The following is an 11,735-nucleotide window of genomic DNA, read 5'->3' on the forward strand; positions in this document are numbered from 1 at the left end:
TTGGAGGATTCTTCAGCGCTGATGGGCTTTCACTAGATATTAGCAGATATGTCCGACTCTGTCAGAGTTTGTATGTGAGCGGTACTACAGGTGATTGGATTGGAGATGCTAGTGGATATATGATAGACATTTGTTAATGCGATCAAAAGCTGTTGGAATATTCCCTTACTCTCAAGGCGTAAGTTTGCGATTATTTCCGAAACCTTTGTTAATAGTTTAATGATCAAATTGGTAATGATGGGCCAATGTAAAGAATCATATTTTAAAAGTTTTATCATTAATAAGTCATGAAGGCAACTTAAGATGTTATTGTAAACAAATTCTAAAGTAATGTTTTCCTATATATATCGAACGCACCATTTTATTAACAAGCTGGTAAATGGAAATGATGTAACATGAATCCCGGAAGTGGACTGTCCGAGACTAACAATTCCGGAAACACCCTGCGACCCTATCTTCGCCGGAAAAAGTCTTCGTTTGGTGAAACCAAGGTCGCTGTCATTGGAACCGACGGTGTCGGCAAAAGCGGTAGGTGTCCTTTGTTGTGTGACATGCATCGGTTAAAGCGGTAAATGTTTATTGCTGTCAGCGTCGGTAAATGTCACAACCGGTGAGCGTGTGAGCAAAATTGGTGAGCTGTTCTGCTGACGTTAGTAATGAAGCTGACTTTGGCCTTCTTTTCGCTCATATTGGATTCATTTTTCCGTCGTCACATGGTCCGTAGACTTGTCTAATCGTAATAATCATAATGGCAATGGGAATACTTTTTGTTTGGCAAGCATGCATAAAAAGCCCAGAGGTCAAGCTTGTTATAGAGATTATTGACATTCCAATTGCTGTTGTGCAATTTATTATAGTCTGGTTTAAATTATTTTTAACAGATACAGCCGTGGATCAATCTTAACATTTTTGTAAACTCCATGTTTTATTAAGTCACTGTGTATGTCGATAAACACGCAAAATCCATAGTCTCATTAAATTCGACAATATAAAAGACATGTTGCATTAATAGAGATGTCAAAATTTAATCTAATTGATTCAAACATATGTAACAATAGTTAAAAAAAATGATAAAGGGAAGAAAGAAAAAAAAACTGAACAGCTGGACAACTTCTGTTCCGTGCCAACTCTTAAAATCCTCATTCTAAACTTCACGTGAGCAATAATCGCGGAATACTTTTCCTCACAGCAGCCATTGTTCACCAAGATAATCAGTGATATGTTCTGTTCAGTCATGGAGTTAGTTAAACATGGGGGACTCATTACGGCAATTAAACCCGCCGGCTAACTTTTCATTAGACACGTGGGTATCAGTGACCCGCTTTTTGATATTTTACGTCAATGGTTGACCTTTCCGTACACCCTAATGTTTTATTGAAGCGTTTATTAGAAAAAGTTATTAAGCATCGGGACTTGGTATTCACAGCCCTGTTGGTTCGATAATCAAGATTTTATTTACTTTCGAAATTTGTTTCATGGGAGTGAAAATCTTAGGGCCCACGCTAATGTTGTTCATCATCTGCATATAACCGCTGTCTTTCGTTAGGCTCTAGACATAAAATGGCTTACAAAAACTCCCCCGTCTCTAGCTTTTTTCTTTTGAACATTCCCATCTTTCTCTAATTCTTTTGAACATCGTTTTACTTCAAAACCAAACTAACTTTATAAAAAAGAAAGCAGATCGGTATCCTACAAACGGACAAAAACATTTTTTTTTATCATTTTTACGATAAAATGTTTCAATATTAGGATTACTATCAAATATATTGCATGTATCTATATGAAAATGTTTGATTTTGTTTAGATCAGTATCTTTTTCATTTTTTGTGCTTTAGTACCTTAGAGGCTATTGAGCTAAATGCTCACAGCAAAAGATCACGTGACCAATATTTTTGGTCACAAAATAGAGTTTTTATGCAAATGCGAACATAAAAGAAATACGTTCGATATAACATTGAAAAAAGTGCTTACTGATACAGATTTTGACTTGCTACAAAAATACAACTAATGCCACATAAACAAAACGCGTTGTTAGGAGTGCAACGTAAACCACAGGGCATGGCATCAATGACCCGACGTTCATCCTTTACGCAACATGAACACACGTAACTATACACATGATTACAAATCAGACGAGGAATTCCCCCTGACAGTTACTTCTGCTATGACGCTTCGCGCGCCCTTTCGACAACAGTTACATCATTCGTGATAACCAAGAAATGCCCTCTGTATGATACTAGTATATATGCAGCGTACTGCTCGATGGGTAAGAACAAGTGTTGCGCATCTTCACCATCTGCTTTCTCTTTTTTGGCTGCCTGTCTCGGGTTTATATATACTGTTTCCTCTAGCCAGATTCCTGTCAAATTCACTCTAAATCAATCTTAATATTTATCTGATGTTGGAACAATAATCGACCTTCTTTCCTGCTCTCTCTAATAATTTTTTTTTGTCTGATATTGCTTTGATGAAGCAGGGGTCTGTGCTGCTAGCCGTCTGGCAGAAGCCAAAAGCAATGATTGTTTGTTTTATATTGGTATGTCGATAACTTGTCTTATCAATCAATCGTAAGCTATTTATCACTTTCAATAAATCTCAAATATTTTTCATAAAGAGGAGAGCAGAGTATGAAATATTGCTGTCTATTTTTCGTAGTTATCTGGCATATAAAGCTCAATAATCGGGAGAACTACTTACAAAAAAACCGCCAACGTTTATTATATCTGATATGATTTGTATCTGACTATTACATTTAACATATGTCTATGTAAGAACATGAAAAATACATGTGCATTGCCAACATGAATGTTGCCTTTATCTGTGTCTAAGAGAAAAAGTAATGCCTTTATTTTAAAAATTATTACACAAAGTATACAAAATATACGTACGGATATACTAGTATATCAAACAGCAGACCAATCTCTTATTTTTAAGAATTGATTAAAAACTTACATCAAAAACAATATATAAAACCGAGATCAATTTAGATATGGACGTGTGTTTTGAATCTGTATATAAAGATGGTTGTTGCTAATCCTGAAGTAGAAGTTGTTGTAGTGTATGTTGCCTTAGCTATAGTCGTTGTTGTTGTTGTTGTTTATTGCTGCCCTTGTCGTAGAAATATTTGCCGTTCACTATATTTATACTTCTCACATGTTAAATATTTGCTGTCGTTGTCCGATGGTGCTACTCTAATAGTTCATGTAGATGGGGTTTGTATTGATGTTGTTGTATTTGGTTGACTGTTGTCTCTCCTAAAGCATACTTCGTTTGGAACTCGTGTATGTGATGGTTTTACCTATTAAGCTGGTAATGCTGCTGCTCCTTTCGCAGATCTATGTATTTGTAGTTTTTGTTATTGGTGTAGTCATTATTGTATATAGCTCCTTTTTGTATGATATGTAGTTGCAAATTTCCAGTATCTTTCGTATTTTCCCTTTATCATATATAATTGTACATTTGTTTTTACTGTTGCTGATGTTGCCTCTCTCATATATAATGTTACTATTTTTATTCAACTTGTTGACGCTTCTGCTCAGATATCGTTTGTAATTGTGCTTTTTGTTACTGGTATATTCGTTGTCGTTGATGTCGTTGCTTCTTTAATATACATGAAAGTAGCCATAGTTCGTGTTGCTATACTATTTGTTGTTGTTGTTACAATTATATTACCAAGAGTTCTTGTTGCTATACTATTTGTTGCTGTTGTTACAATTATATTGCCAAGATTTCTTGTTGCTATACTGTTTGTTGTTGTTGTTACAATTATATTACCAAGAGTTCTTGTTGCTATACTGTTTGTTGTTGTTGTTACAATTATATTACCAAGAGTTCTTGTTGCTGTACTATTCGTTGCTGTTGTTACAATTATATTACCAAGAGTTCTTGTTGCTATACTATTCGTTGTTGTAACAATTATATGTAGCTAAAGTTCTTGTTGAAATAATATTCGATGTTGCTGTTACTGCTCTGAAAAGTAACTTTTTAAAAGCGTTTTTGCTAATCCTTTCCTGTTGCTGTAATAGTCGTTGTTTTGCTTCTTATTCTCTGTCGCTCATGGCGTTGTTATTATATGTAATGTTGTTAATTCAGATTTCACTCTGGCTTTTGTGGTTTTTGCTGTTGATTAAATATACATTGTTGTCGCTCTCGATCATTTTTGTTTTTATTAAGTTGTTGTTCTTGCCGTTACATGAGTTATTCAATTTTTTTTACTTATTGCATATTAAGTGAAACTATTAAGTCCAAAAAAATGATAACAAACAAACAGATTTATCCAGATACATTTTAAGCCTATTCTTAGACTAGATTAGATAATGTTAAGGTTGTCTGATTGATTGATATATAAAGTCGTTTAAATATTTCAGTTATCAATAAAGAAACATTTATTTTTATAGCTGAAATATTTATCAACAACAATTAAGAATTTCTTGAACAACGTGACTTTGATTTTCATTTCTTGACTTTCCAGCGCTCTCTGTCCGTTTTCTGACGAAGAGATTCATCGGAGAATATGACCAGACAGTTGGTAAGAATCAATACCTATCGTTATTGGGATTATTTGTTGTAAAAGTATTTTATATTTGATCAAGATGTGAACGATTTTTTTCGTACAACTTAAAAACGAACGGAGGGACAGACTAAGAATAAAAGCTGTATATCTTTCAGACTTTATTTCTTGGAAAAGCACAGCGAAAATTAGTATTATATTTTAAGAACAGATGTTCTGCAGGAATAACTTCTTGACAACGTTTTAAACACACACAAAGAAGCTGATAAAGAGAGAGAGAGAGAGAGAGAGAGAGAGAGAGAGAGAGAGAGAGAGAGAGAGAGAGAGAGGGTACAAATCTTGTGCTCTTTCATTGATAAGATTGAATAGATGCTGCCTTGCCCAAGGCCGGCTGTTGTAAATGGTAAGCTATACAGATAAGCAGTAATCAGTTCCCAATGACCGTTAAGCGTGTTGCTGATTGTGAATACGATAAAATCTAGTTTAGGTTATTTTCTTGTAGATCTATAATCACGTGGTTTTAGGTTGGTATTTTCTATCTTTAAAATGGTAATCAATATGAATCTCTATCAAAACATGTTGTCATCACTGTTTCTCGTTTACAGTATTTGTAACATAAGTGTATGCACCGATTCGATTCATGTAGACAGGCTTTTATTATTTTAACTCTATTATCTACAATATGTTTGCGAATGGATATTTTGAGCCATTTATCTGAGAAAAAATATACCGTGCAATACTTTAAAGTTTGAAAAGAAGGCTTCATAGAATCGTTGATTCAAAACGTGATGAAAAAGTTTTATGCGTCACTTTAGCGTCAATATAAACAGTTTACGGACAATTCCAAGAAAAAATGTAAATGTATTCAAATCTCCTAGTTTAATATACGACTGCACAAAACTCCACAAGTCGAAACTTCTTTTTTGAAGTATACAAAACGTATTTATGAATGACCAAGCTTTAACACTCTATATAGCAAGCAAAACTGAAATAGACTTTATATTGGAATTGCGTTATGCAATACGCATGTCATGCTGTACTCAGAAAGAAAGAAATTGGTCGGGGAAGTATGAGCTGACTGGGGAGCTATAATGGCTGTTTCACTAGGTTTGTTGGTTTATGAAGTGTTTGAACTTAATGGAAACACTTGCACCTAAATGGCACGTGCCTTTACACAGGGTCGGTCGGATTGCAGTAATTAGACAACCCTCTTTACCCTATTATCTAATACAGATGCTTAAGTTCTAGCCATTTGTATATTTTTGCTAGAAGCGTCAACTTGTGAATAATTGATTGCTTCGGTGCATTTCGTTAAGTACGAGCCTCGAGAATTGTAATCTAATAGAAGCACTTCTATCCATGTTTTAATTTTGCTGAGGAAACGCTGGGAAGTGTTTTAATTTTTAAATTAATTATCCATCGGTTTCAGATTTTCAGTTCTAGAATTAAATCCATGGTCATAGAATTGCTGTTTAATTGCAAATAAAGGATATACCAAAAGTGTATTAGCATTAGGAAGTTAAAAAAACCCGATAATTGTTCTGTCAGTAGCAGAAATGGGTACATGAGCTGCAAAGGGTACATTGTATGAATGGAACCATGCCGAAATAATTGGAGTACAAAAAGAGAAAAAGGAAGAGGGGGATTCTTCCTCATCAGCAGTTTTGTAATGATTTGCATTTACACAACGTTAAAAACAATGTGGTTGTCAGACTTTTTTGCTTTGCATCTAATTACTTGTATGCCATACTGCCTCGTTTTTTACAGAGCAGACATGCTACACCATTGACAAAAACCGTGCTCTGTACAAGACACATTTTGTTGTATTTAAAGTGTCAACACTGTTATTTCCCTTTAGTATTTTTATTCCTGTTTTTTTTTTGGTTTCTTCCAGAATCAAAGTACAAATACACGACGACAACAGACGGAGAAACGATCACGTTTGAAGTCTTAGATACCATATCCGAGGTACCAGCACAGTTCGTATATAGGGTGTTTCAGAACATCTTTTAGAATCATTTTAACAAGACCTTGGACTTTCAGTGGGACACAACTCTCTATTTCTTGCGTCAAAACAAGTTAAAGTTAAATGACGCTGGTTTCAAGTGAAATATGCACCGATTGTGTAGTCTTAGCTCAAAAGCAAGACAAATCTTGTTGATTCCAAAGAACAAATGCCAATGGGTTAGTGGCCTACAATGAAATAAACAGGCTTACGTCACATTGCTGTTTGACAGCAACTACCCAAAGTCCAAGTTCTTGTTAAAATGGTTCTGCTACTCACAGTACTTAAAAGATTTCGACCTTTGCATGTTTACATAAAACTGCAGATCTAGAGTTACTTTGTGCTCTAATGCTGTCATGAAGAAACATTTTAACGAGCTCTTGACCTCTTGATATATACCGATGTCATCGAATAAATTTCTGTATACCAAGGTTTTATCTGTGTAAAATACAGGTACCATTGTTCTGGACATGTAAAATCAAGAATGCAACAAAAACATTTTGTGATGCAATTGAGAACGAACCTGAAATCTAAATCTCCTGGAAACGATGTGTGCATGCCATGTTTCGAATATAAATCCAGGAGGGTCTATTCTACGTTAACATACGCAATTTGTTAAAAATGAATAATAAATCTTTCTTTATCTCAACATCAATTTACATTCATTTTTTACCAAAACTCTTTCACAAGTATTTATAGAAAAAGAAACATATACGTAGTTTGTTTTTAGAGTGTTTGAAACACCCACACATTTATCAACATTCACAGAATTGAGATATTACGAGTATTTGATCTAGATAGCTCTATATTTAATGCGAACAACTAGGACAGGGCCACCTAAATTCTTTCTTAGATTGTTTTCAAATATCAGTACTTTTAGAGATGGAATTATTTTCTTTGGATGTGTTTGTGTGTGTGTGTGTGTGTGGGGGGGGGGGGGGGGGGGGGCTGGAATGAGAATACATGTAGAGTCAAGTAAAATGTTCAATTAATGAATTTCTGATATATTTGGAAACAATTTTGCTGGGCATTTGTATGGTCAATTACATAGGTCGGGGAGACCGTCTAAAGTTTTATTGCTAGCGTATATAAAAACAATTAAAAACCTAATAAAGTATATATTGTCTGGTTTTTATAAAACACGTGCATGGATGCATGACCTATATAGTGACGAACATTAGTTGAAGAATTTGTTAATTAACATAAAAATACTTAAATTTTTAAAACTTGTGTGCATTTAGGTCTCAGCGTCAGACATAGTATGTAATTTATAAAATTAATCAGATTATTAAAACTAATTGTGTTCTAATCTGCGCTAGAATTAGTGAATTAAAGTAATTAGTTTTTTGAATGATTTTCTATAATACATATGTTTAGTTTAGAAGTAAAATAAAACTTAGCAATCAAACATTAGTAAAAAAAAACACCCAAAAAAACTTATAAACAGAGTCAATCCCATACCTTCCTCCCCCCCCCCCCCCCCCCAAAAAAAAAATATATATATATATATATACCAAGCACAAAATGAAATTGATAGATAAAAAGAAAACAGATCTGAAGAAAAAAGAAAGAAAAAAGATTAACCAATCATAATGTAAATTCTTAATGTGTGGGTGTAAGTACAACATTTACATTTATTAATGAAACAGTGATTATTTCCGCATTGTTAATTTTGAAATTTACACCAATCCAATAAACAATAAAAAAAAATAAGTTTCACGCCCTTTACCCGTGAAAAAATATCAACCCCCCCCCCCCCCCCCCTTAAAAAACCCAATTAACAAAAAACAAATAGAAAGCAAATCACTGGATGTTGTCGGAAACCCACAGAGAGAGGAACGAGGCGTACTTAACCATGGTTTTACGACGATGATCACAAGATTTTAAAAAATAAAAAAAAATCTTCATTTTTTTATACTCCAGAAGATATATTTGTAGCAAGTTGACGGTAAGCCTACAGTTATTCAGACGTGACATTGTACATACACTGTGTCTGTATGTTTGTAGAGCGAGGACTGCATACAGTTATTTAGACGTGACATTGTACATACATTGTGTCTGTATGTTTGGTTATAGAGCGAGGACTGCATACAGTTATTTAGACGTGACATTGTACATACATTGTGTCTGTATGTTGGGTTGTAGAGCGAGGACTGCATACAGTTATTTAGACGTGACATTGTACATACACTGTGTCTGTATGTTGGGTTGTAGAGCGAGGACTGCATACAGTTATTGAGACGTGACATTGTACATACACTGTGTCTGTATGTTTGGTTGTAGAGCGAGGACTGTATACAGTTTTTTAGACGTGACATTGTACATACACTGTGTCTGTATGTTGAGTGTAGAGCGAGGACTGCATACAGTTATTTAGACGTGACATTGTACATACACTGTGTCTGTATGTTGGGTTGTAAAGCGAGGACTGCGTACAGTTATATAGACGTGACATTGTACCTACACTGAGTCTGTATGTTTGGTTGTAGAGCGAGGACTGTATACAGTTATTTAGACGTGACATTGTACATACATTGTGTCTGTATGTTTGTGGTTGTAGAGCGAGGACTGCAAACAGTTATATAGACGTGACATTGTACATACACTGTGTCTGTATGTTGGGTTGTAGAACGAGGACTGCATACAGTTATTGATACGTGACATTGTACATACATTGTGTCTGTATGTTTGGTTATAGAGCGAGGACTGCATACAGTTATTTAGACGTGACATTGTACATACATTGTGTCTGTATGTTAGGTTGTAGAGCGAGGACTGCATACAGTTATTTAGATGTGACATTGTACATACACTGTGTCTGTATGTTTGGTTGTAGAGCGAGGACTGCATAGTTATTTAGATGTGGCATTGTACATACACTGTGTCTGTATGTTGGGTTGTAGAGCGAGGACTGCATACAGTTATTGAGACGTGACATTGTACATACACTGTGTCTGTAGGTTTGTAGAGCGAGGACTGCATACAGTTATTTAGACGTGACATTGTACATACACTGTGTCTGTATGTTGGGTTGTAGAGCGAGGACTGCATACAGTTATTGAGACGTGACATTGTACATACACTGTGTCTGTATGTTTGTAGAGCGAGGACTGCGTACAGTTATTGAGACGTGACATTGTACATACACTGTGTCTATATGTTTGAAGAGCGAGGACTGCATACAGTTATTGAGACGTGACATTGTACATACACTGTGTCTGTATGTTTGTGGTTGTAGAGCGAGGACTGCATACAGTTATATAGACGTGACATTGTACCTACACTGAGTCTGTTTGTTTGGTTGTAGAGCGAGGACTGCATACAGTTATTTAGACGTGACATTGTACATACACTGTGTCTGTATGTTTGGTTGTAGAGCGAGGACTGTATACAGTTATTTAGACGTGACATTGTACATACATTCTGTCTGTATGTTTGTGGTTGTAAAGCGAGGACTGCGTACAGTTTTTTAGACGTGACATTGTACATACACCGTGTCTGTATGTGTTTGGTTGTAGAGCGAGGACTGTATACAGTTATTTAGACGTGACATTGTACCTACACTGAGTCTGTATGTTTGGTTGTAGAGCGAGGACTGCATACAGTTATTTAGACGTGACATTGTACATACACTGTGTCTGTATGTTTGGTTGTAGAGCGAGGACTGTATACAGTTATTTAGACGTGACATTGTACATACATTCTGTCTGTATGTTTGTGGTTGTAGAGCGAGGACTGCGTACAGTTTTTTAGACGTGACATTGTACATACACCGTGTCTGTATGTGTTTGGTTGTAGAGCGAGGACTGCGTACAGTTATTTAGACGTGACATTGTACATACATTGTGTCTGTATGTGTTTGGTTGTAGAGCGAGGACTGCATACAGTTATATAGATGTGACATTGTACATACACTGAGTCTGTATGTTTGGTTGTAGAGCGAGGACTGCGGGGCGCGGGATGACGTCCTCCGGTGGGCGGACGGTGTCCTCATTGTGTACTCCGTGGTCAGTAGGGACACGTTTGACGTCATCCAGGACATCAGGAGGAGGATCGACGACTGTCGGAAGGGGGCAAGCATTCCAATGGTTCTACTAGGAAACAAGTGTGACCTGGCTCATATGAGGAAAGTCACACAGGAAGAAGGTGAGAGAGAGTTGTATTAGAGCTCATGGAAGAGAGATAACTCGTGGAAAAATACCTGAATTTTAACATGATAATTTTTACATTTCTTAGGTACTTCACTACACCTAGACATATACTTTTTAAGACACTACGTCACAAGATGGCGATTTAAATGTTTTGTTAAACTGTTTGTATCAATAAATTCAGATGTATATCGTCATAGCTCAGTGGTTAAAGTGTCAGGCTTGTGAACCGCAGGTCATGAGTTCAAATCCGCCTGTGGCTTTTGTTCATGTTTACTGAATGAAATTTTTAAAAATATCATTTTTCTCCAAAATTGCACATTTTTTCGCCTATTTGATATATATACTTCTTATCCATCATGCTCTCTATCATAATCAAGTAATTTTCTGCTGATTTGAGAAACTATTTGAAGGTGTAGTGAAGTACCTTAATGTTGCCTATTATACTCGTTTAAAGCGCAAACCGTATGATAAATATGTTTCAAATTATGATACACGTCTTTTGGTTTAGGCCAGCGATTAGCCAATGAAATGGGGTGTCCTTTTCTTGAAGTCTCTGCATCCGAAGACGTGGACATGGTAACAGACGCGTTTCTTATTCTGTCACGTGAGGTTGTGGATTTCAAGAGGCGGTCACGGACTTTCTTTGACAGAGTCTTCGGTGCGTTTGGAAGAGAAAAAGTGTCTACTTGATTGGGAATTGTTCTTAGTCTTTCATGTGTTTTTGATCTTGAGTGACGTGTTGAAGTTGTTATTTTGTATTTGTATGTTATTGATGCATTTTAGTTTGTAATAAATATCTGTAAATTTCTAGTTTTCCTATTTGTTTTCCTGTGTGTTGGATAAACCTCCTTCTCCCAAACTCTTTATAAATTCGCATTTGGATCCATACTCATTGCTCACATAATTTCTATGTAACAGAATATAGTTGAGAATACAGGAAGGATGTAAATGTTTACGATGATTCCAAAGTATCCAATCTATTCTCTTTAGAAAATTTGATAGGCCTACATGTAGAGTTTATCCATTTTCTTCGCAATCCCTCTTATTTCGATTCCAGTATAATTGTTGA

The 11,735-nt window shown here is 35.6% G+C and overlaps 1 protein-coding gene across 1 annotated transcript; it reads left to right on the top strand.

Moving 5' to 3' along the window:
* Positions 1–11,476, top strand: LOC128182808 (ras-related and estrogen-regulated growth inhibitor-like). Its single transcript, XM_052851560.1, has 6 exons — positions 1–178; positions 373–528; positions 4,472–4,528; positions 6,405–6,478; positions 10,454–10,661; positions 11,175–11,476. The coding sequence occupies exons 2-6, from the start codon at positions 396–398 to the stop codon at positions 11,354–11,356; spliced, it is 654 nt and encodes a 217-aa protein (XP_052707520.1). The 5' UTR covers positions 1–178; positions 373–395; the 3' UTR covers positions 11,357–11,476.
* The last annotated feature ends 259 nt before the right edge of the window (positions 11,477–11,735 follow it).

Source organism: Crassostrea angulata, chromosome 5 (assembly GCF_025612915.1).
Source record: "Crassostrea angulata isolate pt1a10 chromosome 5, ASM2561291v2, whole genome shotgun sequence".
Classification (NCBI taxonomy): domain Eukaryota; kingdom Metazoa; phylum Mollusca; class Bivalvia; order Ostreida; family Ostreidae; genus Magallana; species Magallana angulata.

Coding starts and splice junctions, on each gene's coding strand:
- LOC128182808 (XM_052851560.1), top strand. CDS start 396: ATGAATCCCGGAAGTGGACTGTCCGAGACTAACAATTCCGGAAACACC. Junction 529..4,471: donor CGACGGTGTCGGCAAAAGCG/GTAGGTGTCCTT, acceptor TTGACTTTCCAG/CGCTCTCTGTCCGTTTTCTG. Junction 4,529..6,404: donor AGAATATGACCAGACAGTTG/GTAAGAATCAAT, acceptor GGTTTCTTCCAG/AATCAAAGTACAAATACACG.